General features: G+C 44.4%; 1 protein-coding gene across 14 annotated transcripts in view; it reads left to right on the top strand.

The window, feature by feature from the left end:
* Positions 1 to 21,209, top strand: part of LDLRAD4 (low density lipoprotein receptor class A domain containing 4) — a 413,486-nt gene that overhangs the window by 148,350 nt on the left and 243,927 nt on the right. For 9 of the 14 annotated variants that reach the window (XM_082697585.1, XM_082697583.1, XM_082697587.1 and 6 more), the window contains one exon: positions 5,744 to 6,213. The exons of 2 other annotated variants lie outside the window; for them this stretch is intronic. In XM_082697585.1, the coding sequence (XP_082553711.1) occupies positions 6,174 to 6,213 (40 nt within the window). In that variant the 5' untranslated portion in view covers positions 5,744 to 6,173. The remainder of the gene's footprint in view (positions 1 to 5,743; positions 6,214 to 21,209) is intronic. 3 more of the 14 variants (XM_082697576.1, XM_082697577.1, XM_082697578.1) reach the window with 1 other exon arrangement.

Raw genomic sequence — 21,209 nt, forward strand, 5'->3', positions numbered from 1 at the left:
ATTCCCTCCTCCCTGAGTCTCAGTCTCTTCCATAAAATGAAGGGGTGAGGTAGATGACCTCTTATTGCTTCCTTTGTCCCTAAACAGTATGAGAAGGTAGTTGCAAACTTACTGAATCACAGGGACAGTTATCCTACTAACTTACCTGGGGGGATTCTTTCTCCGCTTCTCTTGGAGTAGAGCCTCAGACTATAGATCCTTCAGGATTTATCAAGTGTCGTATTTGCCAAAGTGACATTTTAAAGGATGTTCTGATAGAATGGCTTTTTTTTTTTTTTCCTTCTTCAGCGTGTGTGTGTATTTGTAATGAGTGTTTAGATTTTATACTTGTTTCCTAAAATGGTGGCCTTTCTGGAGCCTATGAAGCTCCCCAGGGCTAGGATGGGTTCATAGCTTTTATAACACAACCTCAAATTGTTTTATACCCCTGAATCATAGGTGGGTATTAAGGGGGGCCCGTATTGCATGGAGCCCTGGGTGTGGTGCAGAAACAATGAATCTTGGAACACTGAAAAAATCAAGTTAAAAAAAAAGAAATGAAAAGTAGTGTGAAGGATCTACATCACCTCAGTTCAGCCTCCCCTGGGTCTAAGCAGCTTATTTCTCTGACTTGTTCTCAGACTTCGGTTTAGGTGCATATTTTCTGTGCTTGGTCCTTATGTTCTTTTCATACACATTGTGCTGTCTCCCTTGACTAGAGACAGGGCCACAGGAGAATAATTGGGATCAGAAGGGACCTCAGGCTTCATGTTCTCACTTTATAAATGAGAAAGTGGGAGGCTGACAGGCGAAGGGACTTGACTGAGTCCTATATGTGGGCCCAGAACCAGGGGGAAGGATGCCTAGTCTGGTGCTCTCTGCCCCATGGCTGCCTTGAGGGGAGGGGCCATATTTTGTCCAAGGGACATACTTTTTGGCTGTTAGGAAATGTTGAGGCTCATGGGCACTTGCTGAGGTCCAGACTCTCTGTTCACGAGGTAGAGGAGCTCACGCGAGAAAGTGTGACACCTCTCTCCCAGGGTGACACCTGATTTAAACTCCGGTCAGAAGTAGATCCTCAGGTTTCTTCTCTCTACTTTTTTTCACACCTGTCTTGCTGGAAGTCCATTATCACTTTAACATAAGTGAGCCAGCCAGTAGTGGAGATTTTTTTCAGTAAGCAGTGCAGTACAAATTCTTAATGTGTTAATTTTTATGTTTTGATTTTTGGGGGCAGGGAGTTAAGGTTAAAGCTGTCTCTTCATCTCTCAGTATTCCTTTTTCCCTAGGACCTCTTTGGTGGGTGGAGCAGTGACAGATCATCAGACACAGGCATGGGGCCTCAATTCCCTGAGTCTCTTCGGCCTGGAGCCCGTTAGGCTGCTCAGTCTAGCCATCACCTAGGTAACCGACACTCAGCCAGTGAAGCAGTCTGTCCACAGTGAGAGGAAATAAAAAATGAAACTGTCGTGTTTATTCCTTATGTACTACACATTTTTTGAATGTTCCTAGATTTTTTTTAAAAAGGGTTGTGGTTTCACTTTGCTCTGGGTTTTGGCCTTTGTGCCTTGTGTGTGACCCTAATGTTTCCTGAATTCTGTATGTCTATTTCTGCAGTGTAATTTTGTGAAAGCTGTGATCTGATGAATGCAGTTTTCATTCCCCAGTGATTCCTCGGAGACTGCATTTCGTGGAAGTTTTTATGAATAAGTGGTAAAGCAAACATATTCTACAACTTAGTTGGTTAGGTTTTGTGGGTGTTCACTCTTTAAAAAGGGTCCCTTTCTGTGGGGATGTTTTTCCGTTTGGTGTGCTCTATTTCCTTAGTAACTGTTGCTCTGTTATGGGAAGGACTTAATGACATTTTTCAAGTGCAGTATTGAATTAATTTATTTTCTGGTTAGGCCTACCCATCTTCCTAGGATAAATAGAACGTGTGTGTGTGTGTGTGTAGAAGACAGAAGGATGTTAGCCTGCTTGCTGTAGTGAGGGCTCTTGAATGTGTGGCTCAGGATTATTCTGTGAAGGTTCTTTCTCTTTACTCTTTCTTCATTTTCTCCCCCTTGATTTCCCTGATTTGAATATTGTTCAGTTTAAGACATTTCAGTTTAGGGAATTTGGGTTTACCATGGAGGTTTACCTGATGTGCAGAGGTAGCCTGGGAAGAACAGTTGGTGGAAGGGGCAGGAGACACAGGCGTTAGTCCTGACTCTACTGTACCATAGTTTTTGGCGTGAAATTATCTACCCTCTCTGGGGTCAGAGTTTTCTCTCTGTGGTTTGAGAGGACTTAAAGCAGTGTCCTGGGCGCCTGGGTGGTTCAGTTGGTTAAGTGACTGCCTTCAGCTCAGGTCATGATCCTGGAATCCCAGGATCGAGTCCCATATTGGGCTCCCTGCTTAGCAGGGAGTCTGCTTCTCCCCCTGACCCTCTCCCCTCTCACGCTCTATCTCTCACTCTTTCTCTCTCAAGTAAATAAATAAAATCTAAATAAAATAAAATAAAATAAAATAAAGTAGTGTCCTTTAAGGGCCTCTACTGGATAGGCTGTTCTGTGAAGTGTGAGTGCATTAGGAACTAGTGCTGGTAATCACTGTCTCACCTTGACCAGTGGGTGGTAGGAAGAGCCCTCCCAGTTCACAGGTTCAGAGCCAGCACTGGAGAGTAGCCTCTCAGCCAGGAAATACTGCCTTCAGTATTGGGGTGGGTTTGTCTTGGAAGTGTTTGCTGAGCACCTCTGTGTGTACCCCTCTGAGCACTGATGGCCTTCAGCCACTCTTCTGTTATTCGGCAGACACAGGCATCAGGCACTATCCTGGCTGCTGAGGGATAATGGACAGTCAGCCAGTCACTGTCCTTGTCCTCATGACACTTACAGTCCAACAGGAGAGATGGGGGGCTAAGAGATCAGTAGCCCTGCATGTGGCCATGACCATGGCAAGTGCCGGGAAGCGGGGTGGCCAGGCTCTGAAGTTAGTCTGGGGGATGATCAAAGGAGCCTCTCTGATGAGGGTCATTTGAGCTGAGACTGGAAGGTGAGTAGAATCATGAGCAAGAGCCCTAGAAGACGGTTAGATGGGAAAAGTGGATGAGGTACCATTTGTTCTGTTCTCTGCCTTGTTGCTGATTCTTGGTTGGTTATCAAGCTGTGGAACTTGGTTGGTAATTAAGCTTTGCTACTTCTGGGTCCTAATCATCCACCTCTGTGCCCTACCCTGTTGGGTCATCTGACTCCTACTGAGTGTGGCTGGGTTCCTGGCCCTGTCTTAGATGTCCCCTACTGAACAGAATAGTCTCCAGGTCCTGGGTACCCTCCCCTCTTTCTTGTATATTTCTGGAAAGGGTATCTGTGTTGTTAGTGGCTATTAAGAAAACATTTTATGGCAGTTACAGTTAAATTTTTATTTAAAAATTGCATATATTGGAGCCTGAGTGTTTGCAAGAATACAAAATTCATTCTTTAGTAAGATAATACAGTTGTGTCCATCTGGTCTTTATTGGGAACCACACACATCATGCCGTAAAAATCCATGCCAATGCTATGCCTGGGACCCCCCCCCCCCACAGTGAGCTGTTACATACCTGTCACCATACTTCTCTTTTAGAAGAACTTAAGTTAAGAATTGGTGAATGTGATAAATATGGTAAAAGAAAGAAAAGAAAAAAAATGTGTTTGTTCTATTTCTCTCCACATTTACCTTAGTCCAACAGGAGAGATGGGGGGCTAAGAGATCAGTAGCCCTGCATGTGGCCATGACCATGGCAAGTGCCGGGAAGCGGGGTGGCCAGGCTCTGAAGTTAGTCTGGGGGACGATCAAAGGAGCCATTTGAAATGTGATATAGGATGGGGCGCCTGGGTGGCTCAGTGGGTTAAGCCGCTGCCTTCGGCTCAGGTCATGATCTCAGGGTCCTGGGATTGAGTCCCGCATCGGGCTCTCTGCTCAGCGGGAAGCCTGCTTTCTCCTCTCTCTCTCTGCCTACTTGTGATCTCTCTCTGTCAAATAAATAAATAAAATCTCTAAAAAAAAAAAAAAGAAATGTGATATAGGATAGCTTGTTTTTTTTTTTTTTTTTAAAGTAAGGGAGCAGTACTAAATGGGTGGCTCAGTTGGTTAAATGCCTGCCTTCAGCTCACATCATGATCCAAGATCAAGTTCAGCATTGGGCTCCTTGATCAGCAGGGAGCCTGCTTCTCCTTCCGTGTGCCATTCCCCCTGCTTGTGCCCTGTCTCTCTCTCTCTTCTTGGACAAATAAATGAATAAGATCTTTAAAAAGATAAAGTGAGGTAACCGTACTTTTTTCAATGAAACAAGGTAAAATAGAGAGCCCAGAGTAAAGCAACAACACACACCTTCTCACACTTGAGATCGTCTCTGAGTTTAGAAACAGAGAACAAATAAAGTCTAACATTTCTGTACCTTGAAAGCACCATAGCAAAGGGCAAAGAAAATCAAGGTGTTATAGAGCAAGTGGGTTTTGTTTTTTTATGGCAATTTCATTTCCTAAAATTGAAAGGTATCATACATGTGATTAGATTTACTTTAGAAGTTAATGTAGGACTTTAGGAGGCTGAGTGTGTGTGTTGTTCATTTTATGTGGAATGTTTCAATTCAGAGAAAAAATGTTTTGTTGCATTTTCAAGCACTTCAAAACCATTATTTGCATAAATGATTTTTTAATTAAATAAGTTTTTTACCTATTCATTAAGTTTATGTACTCATGGTATGCTACACCTTATTAATTAACTGTGATACTACAGGTACATGAGGGCAATACAATTGAATTTCTTAATATAATTATAGAGCTTCATTAATACATAAGGTCTTCCTTATAGTTAGTCTGTATTAGTGATATTTTCCTTTATTACTTTATATTTACAACAAGAAGGCTTAACGGAGTATACTTTTCTGTTATGTGCTGTTTTCTTAAATTATTTTTTTTCCCTCTAGTTTGATGATGAAAAATAGGAATGAAGGTTATATACTCGAAAGAGTGATGTAAATTGATTAGAGTGAAGTGAGGATAATGGGAAAAGGTTTTCTTTACTCTCGTACTGGAGATTCCTATTCAGGTTCTCTTTTAAAATGTCTCATCCTTTGGGCTCCTAACATTCATGTTATCAGTGTTGCTTCTTATATAATATAACAACACTGAAATATCTGGGAAGTATTTTGTAAAGTGCTTTTATTGTTATGTAACATGTAATGTAAATTTTCAGATTAAATTTGCTTTTCCTTTTTACTCTTTAAAATATTGTTACAGGCCTTTGTCTTCCCCCTTGAGAGTCATTTTTTAAAGTTTTGTTTTTGTTTGTTTTGTTTTTTAAATTATTTGACACAGAGACAGAGAGCACAAACAGGGAGAGCACCTCAGGAACAAGCTTGGGAAATGGGTTTCTTCTTCAGGGTATCTATGAACTATGTGACTGGGGGAAAGACATTTGAATGTTATGTCACCTTTATAGCCATTTTTAGCGAGGCTTAGAGCAGAGAATGCTGTCTTCTGCTGTCTTTTTTCTGGAGTGCAAGTAAAAGCCACCTCTGTTCCCTGCCACCATCACAGACACTCAGAAAAAGATGTTGCACCTGCTTCCTACCGAGAGCTCCCCCAGTGCCCATAGCATGGCCATGATCACCACTCTGAGTGGCGTTTTCTTTCTCTCTCTCTCTCTCTTTTTTTTTTTTTTTTTTAATCTTTATGGGTCTACTAAATTGAATACTCCTGCAAATCATCAGGAAAGTGATCTCTTTCTTTTTAATTTCAGCAAGGGGAGAGGCGAAGCACAGAGAGCAGCAGATCAGACCATACTGAGCTCCCTTAGAGCGGCTGAGACCCGTGGAGGATGCTGGCTGCCAAGTGGCTGAGGAGGGCCTCACTGTAAGGTGGGAAAGCAGGTCTCAGCGGGACAGCTTCCTCTGCTCCTGGGCTCACCATGGCCTTCACTCTGGCTGGACGGCTGACGTGACTGTGTGCCCCAAGTGTGCACGTTGCTGGACTGGGTGCTGTCCTAGGTACTGCCCGCTCTCAGGGTCTGGGAGCAGGGCAGGTGGGCATCAGATGCTACCAAAAGCCGGACGGGGCAGAGCGATGGACTCCGACAAGCCAAGATGGAAGTGACCTGAGGCCTCGCCCAGGCAGTTTCCTCTTGCCAGGATAGCTTAAGAGTTGGAGCACAGGCTTGTCTGGGGAGCAGTATGCAGGAAGCTGATTTTCAGGCCACAAATGCTTTCACAGGTGAGAATCCTTCACACTTAAAACTTTGTTTCAATTCTGAGTTGGGAGGTAATAAAATACCAAACATCCCTATGAAATGAGCGTGCGTTTGCCTTTATGAACTGAAGGCCATACAGAGCCAAGGGGCTCAGGCTGCCATGGTAACTGATTTTGACAAAATAATAGTATGTTTTTCTGCTCTCTAAATTGGAATTTGAAAAAAGATTTGACATTTTATGATTCTGCTTTCGTCGAGTAATGTGGTGCACACAATATCCTGCGAGTCATTGTTCTTTAAAGGAAATGTCACTTGTAGAGCAGGGCAGGGGGCTGTGTTTTTCTTCACAGAACTAGGAAGACTGAGGGAATAAAGTTATTGATGATGAGTAACTTCTCCCTCCCCATCTTTAGCTTAACTTGTCTTGTGTATTCATGTGCAAATGATGGTGGGGAGGTGGTTCTGCTGAACTGGCCTCCTAGCTGGGGTTCTTCTCAGATAAGTGAGCTCATGGGGAATCCCCACATCACTCTTTGACGTTGCTTTGTACCCTGGCTTCCAGTTGTCACATTTTACAGGGAATCACTTTGGCTGATACCCCAAAGCCATGGCCTGAAACGCAGGGCCTTTTGAATTTGGGTCCTTGTTTCTTATTCTATTCACTTAATATCCCAGTGAGGCACTTAATCATTCTGGGCCTCTGGCTCCTTATTTATAAAATGGGGGCTGTGAAGTTGAAGAAACTCATGGAATCCAGAAGAAACATTTCAACATAGAAAGAGGTTTTTGTGTTTGTTTTTGTTAGTTTTTTTGTTTTGTTTTGTTTTTTGTTTTTAAAGGAAAGATGGTAGGATAATCATGAAAATTTGGGCTGAGGGCCACACAGACTTGGATTGGACTCTGCCTTCTTCTCTGACTAGAGCTCTGCTCTTGGACAGTCACTGAGCTCTTTTATGTTTCCCTTTGCCTATTTGTCAGTGAAGATGGTCATGTTCAGTTCTCAGTGGTGCTGCTCTGAGGGAAAAAGAGATTACCTGTGTGAGATGCTGAATATGGAGTTTAATGCTTTCCAGGCTTTGGTTAGTATCTGCCAGTAACATGGGAGCCCTTGTCCTGGAGGTTGTACTGGGGAAGGTCCTCTTAGGGTGGTCACAGCCCTTTGAAAATGAATGAAACAGTATTTAAATGTAGATTCAGAGGAGCACACAAATTTGAGTGCTTTAGAACTATCTTCAGACTTCCAGCCTGGCTGACTGGAAACCCTACCCTCTTGTCTCCCTTAATGGGGACACTTCAGCTGTTTCAGTCACGTGAGCTGCTCCTTCACAGAATGTCCCTTCCACTCTTCTGTGTGGACGGGTAGCACACAGGGCCGTGACAGGAAGCACCTCTGTTAAGCACCTCCAGGCCCTTCAAGCTCTTCTTCCCCACTCCCTGGGAGACAGCTGGGGAGGAAAGGCACCCAGGATGTGCATGGAAAGAAGCTCTTAAGGCAATTCTGAGAGGAAGCGGGAATGGAAAGAACTGGAGTAAGAGCACGTGGTTCCCATGGTTCAACAAGTAGACTGGCCTAGTCCCCACACTCCCCTGCTGTGTCACTGCCGACGCGGGGGGGTGAGAAGCTCCTGTAGTTGTTGCCTCCTCCTGCCTGGCTCCTGAGACTCCTGCCTTATTGCAGTCAGCCCTTCAGAGGGGCCCAATCAGGGGGGTCCAGTGGTGCTCCACTGGATTCTAGACACAGTCTCTCCTGAGACAGGCCTTGGTCTGCCATGGTTCACCCTTGATGCAGTTTCGTCTGGTCCCCACCACTTATTGGGTTGCTCTGCCCACCCCTGTCAGGATCACAGGCTGGCTTATGCCTGGGACCTTGAGGCAGTTGACTCTGAATAACGGAAACCCCTGGGTTCTGCCTGCAGAACTCACAGTAGTTAGGACAGTGCCTGAAATGTGAAGGCCCAAGAAAGTGGCAGCTGTAATTACGACTGTTACTACCCTGGTTGTGGGCTGTGCACAGGACCCTGGTCACCTCCTCCCAATTTGCTCTTAGCCACCCTCTCAAGGCTCCTCCCCAGCTCATATTTCCTTAACTTCTTTTAACTTAGAGTTTAAGGGACTCTGTTTCCTTAAAAATTTGGCCTCCTCCTAGTTGCATCAGCCTACCTGAATAATCATATTGGTAGCAGTAGTAAAATAATACCCACGGCCAGTGTTTTAGAGAACCTACCCTGTGCTTTATCTGCATTAACTTCTTTTTAGCACAACTCCGAGGCGCTATTAGTGTGCTGGTGTTATGGGTGCAGGGACACACTCAGCAAAGCCAGCAGTTACACTAAGCTGGCAGCCTTTCCGAATCTTCCAGCACTGTGTGTGCAACCTCAGCCACACATGGGGGTCCCCTAGGGAGGCTTACTGCTGCCTGGGTCTCCCATCAGAGGTTGGGATTTAATTAGCCTCTGTGTCACCTGGCCCCACTAAACCAGAACTTGGATCCTAACACAATGCCCAAGCACCCAGTGCATATGAAAGCCTGGCAAGCTGCGAGAGCCACCACTGTTCAAGGAGTGGTGTTTAGAGGAGAAGGGTGGGCTGGGAGAGTCTGTAATTGAAAAAAGGGACTGATGGGTCCCATTTACTCAGCAGAAGTGATTGAATTCTTTCTTTCTTTCTTTATTTTTAAGATTTTATTTATTTGAGAGAGAGGGGGTGGGCAAGTAAGTGGACAGGACAGGGAGTGAGAATCTGAAGTGACTCCATGCTGAGTCCAGAGCCCAGCGTGGGACTCCATCCCACAAAAGCGAGATCATGACCTGAGCTGAAATCAACAGTTGGATGCTTAACCGACTGAGCCATCTAGGCGCCCTGGATCTATGTGTTCTTAAGGAAGCTATCAGTTATTGAATATTTGTTGTAAAAGTTGGGCCCACATGTACCTGTAGGACAATGGCTTTAGTTTTCCAATATCCCTAGGGAAATAACCAGTGGTAGAATAAAGGAGATGTATGTACTTTTAGCCTTCTCTGGAAGTGGGTCCCTGTGGACTAGGCTCATCATTGCTTATTCTTTGCCTGTGCTTCTCATCTTCCTTTCCCCACATAGTTGGTCAAAGTTATTTAGGATGTAGAATGAAAGGGACGATCCTCTGTCCCTGCCCAAGGAGTAGGGTAAAGCTGTGGAGGTGAGTAGGAGGTAAGTAGGAGGCTGGTGCCTACCCCTTTAGTTGGTTTGCTGTTCTTAAATGTTTCTTGACTTTAATCTTTTCTTATCACCTATTTATTTATTTATTTATTTATTTATTTATGAAAGAGAGAGGGAGAGTAAGCGAGAACAAGTGGGGGAAGGGCAGAGGGAGAAGCAGACTCCCCGCCAAGTAGAGAGCCTGATGCAGGACTCGATCCCAGGACACTGGGATCATGACCTGAGCTGAAGGGCAGACACTTTTAACCCACTGAGCCATGCAGGAGGTCAACTTTGGTCTTTTCTTGTCCCAGGACAACTAAAGGTGCTAATGTCTTAGTTTCTGGAATCAAAGATGCACTGATTTTGTGGATTCTTTAGGCCAGTGGAAAAGAGTCTTGCTTTAGATATTTAAAGCTTTCATTTATTTATTTGACAGAGATCACAAGAAGGCAGAGAGGCAGGCAGAGAGAGAGGGAGAGGGAAGCAGGCTCTCTGCTGAGCTGAGAGCCCGATGTGGGACTCGATCCCAGGACCCTGAGATCATGCCCTGAGCCGAAGGCAGCGGCTTAACCCACTGAGCCGCCCAGGCGCCCCTTGCCTGAGATATTTGGAACGGTGAAGGGGTTAAGGCATTTTTCCTTGGCTTTGAATCTCATTTTAGAGCATGACAAAAGTCACTATATAGTTAACCATACCTCCACTTAAAAAAATTTGTCAGTTTATGTTTTATTTAAATACTCTTGCTGATGGTGTTAGCCTCTGTGACCTAGGGGGCTTAGGATTCCTATTAAAGAAGGGCTTAGGGGCTGCAGTCTGGCTGGGAGGGAAGCCTGGGAGACAGTGCGAAGCTGTGTTTGCATGGCAAGCCCACTGCTTGTTTTGGAGTGTGTGCAATTATTGTGATGACTGGTGGGAGCTTGGAAGCCACTTCCTCACCATGCCAGTGCTCATTTGCCCATGTTTTTCAAAGTCCCCTCTTACGTCTTATTTCATGTGTGAATGTAGGTGTGCACACATGGATACATATTACAAATCCATCCTCCTAATTTTTTATTTCTTGCATACAGGAATTTATATATTGTTTTAAATTTTCTCAGCGCACAGAATTTGTTTGTGTATGGTTTTTTTTAAAGGATTTTATTTATTTAATGGGGAGAGAGAGAGAAAGAGAGAGCGCACAAGCAGGGGGAGTGGCAGAGGTAGAGGGAGAAATAGGCTCTTTGCTGAGCTGGGAGCCCGATACGGAGCTCAGTCTCAGGACTCTGGGATCACGACCTGAGCTGGAGGCAGACGCTTAGCCAACGGAGCCACCCAGGTGCCCCTAAGCACATATAATTTAGAAATGATTTTAATCATTTAGATACTATTTTATAACAAAAAAACCCTTAATTTTCTCCTTTACAAGTACTACCTGTTCATTATACGCAAATCTGGAAAGCACAGAAAAACTGCAATTAGAAAAGTAATTACCCATATATACAGTCTTGCCTTATGAAGCTTTCCATTGTTAACATCTGGCTTATGTCCTTTCAATCTTTTCTTTCCTGGATAAATTTCTTTCTGTAGAACTGTTCATAATATGTATTCTGTTTTATCACCTGATCACTCCCTTCTAACATTACATTATGAACATTTAAAAAAAAGATTTTATTAATTAATTAATTCATTCATTCATGGAGCATGCAGAAGTGGGGGGAGGGGCAGAGGGAGAAGAAGAGAATCCCAAAGAGAACCCACCCCCCGACCCCCGCTGAGCGCAGAACCTGATTTGGGGCTCAACTTCACAACCCTGAGATCACAGCTCAAGCTGAAATCAAGGGTTGGACACTCAGCCAACTAAGCCATCCAGGCGCCCTAATATTTTCTTTATAAACTTGATGCATAGTATTCTTTTATGTATGTGTACCTGAATTTTTAAACTGTGCTCTTATTAGACGTTGCAGGTTTTGACAGCTTTTGTCCTTACAGATAGTGCTTTGACGAACACCATTGTGCAAAATCTCTCCTATGGTTTGGGCCCTTTTCTTAGGTTAGGTTCCCAGAATCATAATTATGGAGTCCAAAGATGTGAACCTTATTAAGCTTTATGATTGAATTTTCCAAGGGATTGATTGTTCCTAGCTTCTAAGACTGTGCTGAGCTCAGTTTTTTCCTGGTCGCTGTTCATAGTTGCTGTGGCCAGTCCCTGCCATTCAGCTGGGATGAAGTGGCCTGCCTGCACTGCCCGGTGTCATGGGATCAGTGCATGTTTATGGAGCTCTCCAGAGCATGATGCTACAGGGCTACCTGAGTGCCACGAACTAGGACAACGATGCGGAGATCTCATTTGGGCGAGTGAAATCTTAAGCGTCCTGGATTCGGTGTTTTTGTTCTTTTGGGCAGTCTTTCTGCCAGGCTTTAGTTCATGGAAGCAGTAATGTACATGGACAGACTCCAGCAAGATCAGATTCTTATTAAAAACACCCCCCCGCCCCTAGTGCATCTGGGCAGGGAGAAATGGGACTCCTTCCAGACTGGGCCGGTCAGCTCTCTGATGAAGCATCCTAATAGTGATGGAGATTTCATCTGAGGTTTACTGTACTCTCTGATGACTGGGAGAGCATCCAGCCTGGGTTATCACTACTATATCCTAAAGAAGACGCTGGTTTCAGATTTCTGCCTTTTTCCCACCCTCAATGTCACCCTAAAATACTGTTTTGTATAACTAAGTGTCTTAGGCTTTTGGAATCATTTCGTTCTGGGTTAGAAGAAGCATATATCCTTGGATGTCTAAATAATGAACCAAATTCCTCTAGAATTTACATCTTTCTTGTGAAAAGGATAATCAGACCTAGGTGTTAAATACAGTAAGGTTACTTCGCTCATAAAGGAGAAGGACAAAAGTTGATTTAATAGTCTTCAGGTGTCTGAAAGAGGGCTCTTGTATGGATTTCGGTGACTGGGTTTTCTTAACCACTAATGATCAAAAAGGAAGAACCACTTAACTTGAACCGTCAGGATGCTTACTTCCCCGCATGGAATCCTTTCACGCTAGCTAGAGTGCTGGGACTCTGCGGCTTTACTTGGAGGCTTGACCAGAGGACTCTGAACAGCCCTGAAGGATCCTGACCCAACTTACAGCTTATTACTGACCCCTTTGAGGTTTTGCCCATGTGCTGACCATGGCTGAGTTTAGTCCATATTTTCTAGACCTGCCTGGAGGATGCTTGTTTTAGGAGAGTTGTTCCACGATTAGAGGGGTGGTGGTTTGGCGGGGGGGGGGGGGGGCAGGGATTCATGGCCAAATTCTGGAAGAAGAAATTAAATTCGTTTCTTAACTATAGAACTTTTCATGGCCAAATTCTGGAAGAACAAATTAAAGTGGTTTCTTAACTATAGAGCTTTTCAAAGTCTTTCACATGAGACTTGCATTATGAAGGTCCCAGATGGGCAGAGTATGGGCAGCATTTCCCAAATGACAAGACCTCCAGGGCTTTTTAAGAAAGGAAAACAGAGGACAGCACTTGCTGCCAGCCTGTGGGGTTGCCCTCCTTCTAGCGGTCGTTGAGGTGTCACTGTCCTCTGGCGCTAGTGAAGCAGCCCCCTATTGGGGCAGCTTTTATTGAGTCCATGTTCACAGAACTCTTGCCAGACACATGCGAAGTGTTGCAGATGAGAAAAGGGAAATGAGGCAGTCTGTCTTCCTGCCTCCGTTCCCCCCTTTTCTAGTTCTGTCAGCATTCCTTAAAGTGCAGCTTTAATGATACCTTCTCTTGCCCCCAAACTTTCTGTGGCTCCTTCTCGCTTCCTAAAAAGAGTCTAGAATCCTCAGTCTGTAATTCAAAGTTCCCTAGAGTTTTCTTCCTTTATTCTCTTGCTGCGACTGAAGTTCTGGATAAACTGGACCACTTCTTTTTTCTTTTTTTTTTTTACATTTTTAAATATATCAATCCTTTACTCATGTTTTTCCATCTCCCTTAGACTTTTATCCTTCTATCATTTTTCTCTGACGTCAGGGTCTGTATTAGTTCCATGAGATCTTTGGTGACGTGCACTGGAGAAGCCCAGACGATCTTCCTGCTTGCAATTTAATAGATGTAAAAATGATTGATAATAATAGCTTTTTGTAAAATCTTGCATGCTCTGGCTTGAGGGAAGTTGGATTTATTAAGAGAGCATTCAGAACATATTGTGGGTATGTGCTTGGTTTTTACATTGTGCTATTTAGCTTGGCATCTGGTCCTCAGTTACAACCCAACCCTTATTTAATAACATTATTTCTATGTGTAGATAATGCACAATTTAAGGTGTTTTGTTTAGTAAGTCCTGAAAGTATCTCCATTTTCTTCCCTCTAAACTATTCTGCACTGTTTCTAGAATTTTCCTACTATGATAGATGTGATTATCTTTTTTAGAGGCATTATGGTAGCCTAATGCCTGAGAAGTATATATACCCATTTTAAATAAGGACACGAAACAATTTCAGTGTTGCTGGAAATTGTATTTATTTTAAGGTTATTTAAATATGTGTAATAAAATATAGTTATGAACTCCTCATTTTGATAGCTTTTAAATAGCTATAACATCAAAACAAATACTATAGGAGTTATAAAGTCAAAATGGGGCCCTGGGTCGCCGCCCAATGGGTTGAGGCCTCTGCCTTCGGCTTGGGTCATGGTCTCGGGGTCCTGGGATCGAGCCCCGCATTGGGCTCTCTGCTGGGTGCGAAGCCTGCTTCCCCCTCTCTCTCTGCCTGCCTCTCTGCCTACTTGTGATCTCTGTCTATAAAATAAATAAATAAAATCTTTAAGAAAAACATTCAAATTACTATTTAATCTGACATATATTTTTATTTTGCTGAAGCCTAGCTTTTTAAATTTTTGAGCAGAGCATCCTAAAGGGTGATTCAAAGTGATGGTGGTTACTCTTTGCTGGCTGTTAGTATAAACGCACAGAAGTCAAGGCTGGTTTGAATGTTGGTTATAAGGAATCAGCACTGGTTTAAGTTGAATTCCTTGTTCTTGAATATCTGAGGTCAAAAATGACCTACAAATTTCATTAGGTTCTTTGAAAAATGTTAGCTTTTGTCCACGATACCTCTGAAACTTGGATGTTTATGTTATCCTCGAAAGGAGTGGTTTAGCTCTGCAGAAATCAAAGACTTTGGCAGAAAGCAGGTGAGTGCTTCAACATATGACCTCTTGAATTTCTTTCTTGGGTCCTAGATTCCTGCTGTATTGGTGTACAGAGGTTTTAGAATCCTTTGTTTCGACTACCTTGAACTTAACCTTGAAGGATGAACTCAGAGGCCAGAGAAGGCATGATTTCCAGGAAGAAGCAGCCAGTGATGGGTAGTACTTTCCTCCAAATTCCTGTTCAGTGGATGTTGATGAGTTAGCTAAACATTCTGGACCATACATTTTACAACACCAAAGTGGGGGTTATAAGAACTACTCAGTAGGATTTTATAAAGATTAAATGAAGTAACTAACATATGTGAAGTATCAAATAAGCCTAGCAGATAGCTGGTGCTCAGTTAATGGTTTTCTTCTCCCATCACTGGGAGAAGGAGGAAGCCTTCTCAAGTCAAGGCTTGAGAAAAACCAAGGATTTATTTAGCAAACATTTGATGGGAGCTCATGCCACATCTGTGAGGTGTTCAGAACAGATTGATATGATCTCTCTCCCTGGAGCTCACGGTCTAGATTTCAGGTACAGAGCAGATGCCTCACTGCTTTTGTGGAGCTGGGAGCATGGTCTGGAGAGGCTGTGGACTCTTGCTCAAAGCCCTGGCCTCTCCGCTTCTAGAAGTCTCCAGCATATGGTTTCCTCTCTCCCTCATTTATATTCCACCCAATTATGGTTTCTGTCCCTGCACTCCACTCACTCGACCTGCTTGCTCAGAGGCAACCCTGAGTGGTGGTTTCTTTCCAGAGGCCTCTAGGGCAGCAACTCTGTGAGGTCCTCATAGGCATGGATGTGTGCCTTGAAGGGTCTAAGTTGGAGTAACAGGTCTGCACGTGCTTATTTCAGGACATTATGTTCAAATGTGACAGCTCAGAGGGGGATTAAAAAATAAACATTTGTGACATCTGGGTGGATGTTTTCTGGTTCTATTTACAAATTTTAAGCAACAACAGTGAATATGGTAACATGGACATTTTCCCCTCTCAGCCGACTTCAGTACCTTAGAATGTTTTCAGAGCGGTGTGAGGAAAGTATCTCTTGGTTCCAGATCCAGGATGACCGTGCGTGGTCCCGCATACCCATAGGTAGCATCTGGGCTCAGGGCTCCTTCACTTCAGAGGCCAGGAAGCCATCTAGTCTTATTATTTAAATTTATTGTTGTTTTTTTACCCCCCTGTGGTAAAATTTCAGAAAATTAAGGGTGGTTTCCTTGCCCTTTGGAATTAGTTATCCCTGATCGCAGATACACCATTTCACAGAGCTGACATAAGGAGTGAAGATTAATTGTCTGCTCTGCCAGGTGCTTTTGCATATGCAATCTCATTCAATTTTCACGACAGCCCTGGGTGGTATGTGTGTTATCCCAGGTTTATTGGTAAGGGAACAACACAGGCCCAGAGCAGGCTACTTGAAGCCATGTTGTCTAGCAAGCTGTGGTGCCAGAGTTGAAACACAGGTTTGTCTATGCTTGAGCTGGATCCTAAGCATGTAGGGAAGCAGAGAGAAACAGGCCTTTTCCTTTAGAAATCAATGCAGGGCATGAAGAACAGAGAGAATGAGAGAGAGAGAGAGGAATTTGAAGCTTGAAACTGAACTCACACAGTAAGCATTTGTCAGAGAGTGTTGTCCATTTTCTAACTTGGAAAATACAGACTTTTACATGTCTGCCTGTTAACCTCACCAGTTTTTATGTCATCCTGCTTTTGGGATGTTATAGAAATGAAAAAAGAATGAACCATGGCAGTGATGCTTGTGAAGCACTATGAATGTCCTTCATGCCATAGAGCTGTACACCTAAAAATGGTTAAAGTAGTAATTTTTATATTATTTATATTTACGCACAGTAAAAATAGACATGCAAGGGGGAAAAAAACCAATACTGTTGAGCTTATCAGAGGAGCTCAGATTTGAGCAGGGTTTGATGGAGAGGAAAAGAAGCAGAAAGAATGCATGGGAAGGTGGAAATAGTCAGTTGTGTGAGGAAGAGCAAGGGTCTTATTCGGCTTAAGGGCAGATTTGGGGCAAAGTGGGTACACCCACAGTTGGGCATGCTGGTGAGCTCGTACCCCATTAATGTTGGTTCAGTGCCCATCGAGGGAGAGTTTGCATTCAGGTGGCCAGCTGGTACCCCACACAGAGGCTGCTGGCTATAAGCATGTGGATCCCACACAGCAAAACCAAGGCCCTACAGGTAAGCAACTCCATTGCCTCGAGGGCATTTTAACAATGATCTCATTACTTGGGACTCACTTCCTGTCCAGAACACTGGTCATAGTGCAGCTTCCAACTACCCATAGCATGTTTATGGAAAAGAGATAAGATAAATGCAGTTTCTCCCATCTCTTGTTGTTTATAAAGATGTTTGGGACACCAGCACTGTGCTGGTACTCAACATAGATTGGCAACCTGGGTGGCTTCTTGGCTGACATGCCCTGGAAGGGGGTTCTTCTTGAGTGGGAGGAGTGGTGAGATTGGAAACTGAGATTAAGCCAGGAGATTCTGGGAGACTACTTTCCGTGGCTTGCGGGGCTAGAACCTTGTGGTTTCTTGGGATCTCCTTTTGTCACTGTAGGTTCTCTTGTGACTTGAACTGATGCATGGCCTCCTTGGCTCTCGTGTGTGGTCTGGCAAAAGCGATGGTGCCTAGTCACTGGGGAGAGACTGTGCTCTGACCACCTCAAGAGCATCTAGACTGACCAGATAGAAGCCCCCACTCCAGAAAAATCACAGATAAAAGGCAGCTGTCACTGAAAAGAAAGGTATTGGTACAGGTCTACTTTCCTGTTGCTTGTTTAAGACCTCCTGCCACTCTTGCCTCATGCATCTCCTTATGTAATTTATTTGAGTTCTTCCTGGTTCTTGCCTTTGCCTCTCGCCAACGTGCAGCAGCTGCTGCTGTATATCTCTTGAGTTTCCTGAATTTGACTTCGGCCGAGGACTCTTATATCCATTTTCCTTGCTTGTACTTGGAATTCCAGCTGCTCTATGTACCTGGCTTTAGATATAGCCTGTGTCTTCCCATTCTAGCTCTCCTTATGGGGGTGATCCTCTTTTAGCCTGTACCTGGGCCTATGCTTGTATCAGGGAGTAAGTACCATTTTTCAGGTGGGAGCATACAAATTACACTAGTACTACGCCCCCTGCTCACCATTCCTATCCTGAGTTGCCTTCACCATGTAAACTATTGGCCCCTTTTCCTGTGTATGAAACAATCAGCCTCGACCTTTACGGATTGCTTTCTCCACTCATCCAGTCTTGACTAAGTATGCCATGAATGTAAGCCTAAGTTTCCTTATCTCTACTTCCTCAGGATGATAGCAATTGAGTATTACTCTGTGCCAAGCCATATTCTAAGCACTTTAGCTGTATAATCGTATTCAAGACTCCAAACCATTCTATAAAATAGTTGCTATTATGAAGTGCTTTTGACAGGTGGGCAAAAACAGGCACAGGTTGATTGAAGATAGCACCCCTGATGAGACGAGTAGCTGAGATTAGAACCTGTAACTTCGGCACAAATGACTGGGCTGTGCCTAGAATATGGTCAAGACCAGCCTTTGTCAGGAAGTGTTTCCCTTCCAGCTTATCATCATCATAGAGACCTATGACCCAAATGCTGCTTGGAGAGGTGGTTTAGTTCATGGAGAGATGCATGTTATAGGTGTATATTGAAGAAAACTTGGCCTCTAAGGACAGTTTTTTGGACATAATAATGATAAAATCATAGCCTGTCTGTAAACTGTGGCATCCACTACATGGGCTCACAGCCTTGCTTTCCTTCTCTAACTTTAGGCTCAGTGAGACCACACAGAAGTGTGTCTTAACCCTGGGATGGCCTTTTAGGGGGCTGTAAGGAAGCAAGTGCAGAAGCACGGGAATGCCTGTGTTTCTTCTGTAGTAGCCCAGGGCAGCACCGATACTGTTCAGCAATCCAGCTGGTATATTTTCAATGCAAACCTTGTTTCTAACAAAATCTTTTTTTCCTTTTAAAAACGTAAAATGAACAAGAGATTTCCCATTTATTTAGATATGCTGGCTAATGTTCTAGAATAGAAGAAAGATCTGCCTAGCTCACGTTGCTGGTTTGCTCTTGCCTCCTGATGGTCCATTCAGTGCTTAGACATTGGGCAACTAGTTCCTAGTGCAAGAGGAGGTTCTTTCGGACCCAGAGCATGAAGATTCTGGAAAATATCTCTTGTAAGCATATAGATCATCCTTTACACACAGGGTCAATTTTGTGTGCCAAGGATGCAAGTAAGGATAGGAGAAGATGGGCTTAGACTCATAAGATCTGAATTTTAGTCTGAGTCCTACCATTTGTTTGGGGTGAGATCTGGGCAAGTTACTTAACCTGGACCCCAGCTTTTTTTCTCCCTGTAAAACAGTAGTTGTGACCTTAGCCCACACAACCAAGAGCTAAGAGAGAACCTACGTGGCAGTGCTGGACCAGGTTGCCTGTTTCCCTCCATGCCCTTCTTGCCATGCTGGAAGCCCTTGGAGCTGTGCCGGGAAGTCCCCTGGAGCCTGCCGAGGCCTTGACTGGAGACAGGTCTGGCCTCAGAGACAGGTTGTCTGGGATGGGGCTTCTCTTGCTGGAGCCAGGCCTTCACTGTGTCTGCTTGTGGTCTTTATTTCATGTGTCTGGCATATTCACAGAGGGTGGACATGAGCAAGGGGGCAAATACGTCAGCCTAGCCGTGTGGCTGCATGTGAATAGTACTGACGATGTTTAGGTGGTTGAGGTACTGGGACCTTTAGGTCAAAATGGGGTGAGTGGAATATGGATGGATTTGGCATTTAATTTGTCCCTGTCCTACCCTTCTGTGGGTTTGCAATGTGTGAAGTGACAGTACAGGACCAAATGTACAGTCTATACCTCTGTTGTTTCTTTATCCAGGTTTGAGCAACTTTCCTGTGTTTGGGGTGGGGCCGTTGTGAGGCCCAGACTGTCTTCTAATGTCACATTATTAATATGTTGGCTAAAGATATCAGACTAATGCAAGTAAAATCCAATATGGGGAAAACGCATCCTTGTTGTTCTTTGTTCCCTCCCTTGGAGTCCCTCAGTGCCCTGCTGGAGCCCTCTGTCCACCTTGTGTCCTGTCACTCACTGGTGCCGATGTCTCGTTCTCTCCAGAAGATGGTGTCTTGGAGTGGTGAGGCCACACCAGGACACAGAGAGAGGGTGGGCATGCAAGCGTTGGGTCTGGCTGGTTCTTCTACCTGGCCAGGTATGCACCTTCACAAATGTTTCATTTCTCTGAAACCATCCTCATCTATAATATGGAAACTGTTTAAAAGCCCACTTTCCTCTGCGGTGATACCACGTACGGACAGGAGCGCTGCCATGTGAAGGAGGAGGCTCTGAGTGCTGAGCACTGCTGGTGAGGCTCCTGGGAGTTCAGAGTAGGTAGGCTCGTGGGGTGGCTTAGGGAAAACGGGCTGAGCCCAGAGCCCAGGGAGGGAGAGAGTCCAGGCGGAGGGAGAGGGCGATTGAGGTGGAATTAGTGCAGGCACAAGTGGTTTGTGACCAGGAGGGTGAGGAAGGGGGTCAGGCAGTCTGAAGGAGGGTTTGGAGTTTATCTGGTGGTGAGTGAAGTGCCTTCAAAGGTTTCTAGCTCGCGAGTGACTTCATCAGGGCTGCTGTGGCAGCACTGTCCCCAAGAGGGTGGAGGCGAAGGTGGTCAGGCACAAGGAAGTTGTGCTTGAGCAGAGATAATGCTTAGCTGGGAAACTGTTTTTTGTCTTCCCCTTCCCCTTCCCCCTTGATAGCCTGGGCAGGGCTCACCAGCTTTTTAAAATTTTATTTATTTATTTATTTTTTCTGTTTATCTCAGAAGCGCACACTCTCTTTTGAGCATAAAGAACCTATTCCTTGTTGCTTAGAGTCAGACGTATGGCTGAGAGATTATGAACCCCTGTCAGCCCTCAGAGAGTGGAAAGAGGGTTGCACTGGTTAAAACAGAAAAAGAAACAGTGAAGATCTGTACATCATCAGTGTAGTTCTTACCCAAAAGCAGAAGAGCCTGCCAGCAACAAGTGGCAGAAGTTAGCTGCTGGAATGGTATTTTTTATTTTTATTATTTATTTATTATTTTATTTTCGTGCTGAAGATTGCATTGTTTTAAAAGCCATTGTGTGCTTTTCCTCTGACTGCACAGTTCAGGTGGGATTTGCTCAACTTGGTGTTTTGCAAAGATGAATAGAATGACCCAAACCGAGTTGTGACTCATAGTCACACCTTTCCTTCGCTCTCCTGCCCTTCCCCCTCTCCCTCTCCCTCTCTCTCCTCTCCTTTCCTTTCCTTCTTGGCAGACTTTGCGTTTCTTCCTTCAAAAGAAATGATTGCCAAGTGAAGGTACCAAAATATTAGAGTCTCGCCGCTGAGAGAGGAATTATAGATGGAAGAATTAAGTGGCATCAACTTGTTTCATCCATTTTAAAGAAACACTGCCCCTGAAGATGCTGGCTGGGTAAGCCTCTGCTCATGAGGCTGCTCCACTCAGTGGGAACCAGACTCATCCATTCCCTCTGCAGTTCTTGTTGAGTTTCCAGTCTGTTCTGAGCACGCCAGGAGCTGAGCCCCCAGGGAGCGTAAAGCCCAAGAGGGGACCTGGACAAGGGCGTGAACCATGATCGTCATGGAGACCCGTTCCCATGGGCTGTGTGATAGTGT

The sequence above is a fragment of the Mustela nivalis genome, assembly GCF_964662115.1.
Source record: "Mustela nivalis genome assembly, chromosome: 14".
In the NCBI taxonomy this organism is placed as follows: Eukaryota; Metazoa; Chordata; class Mammalia; order Carnivora; family Mustelidae; genus Mustela; species Mustela nivalis.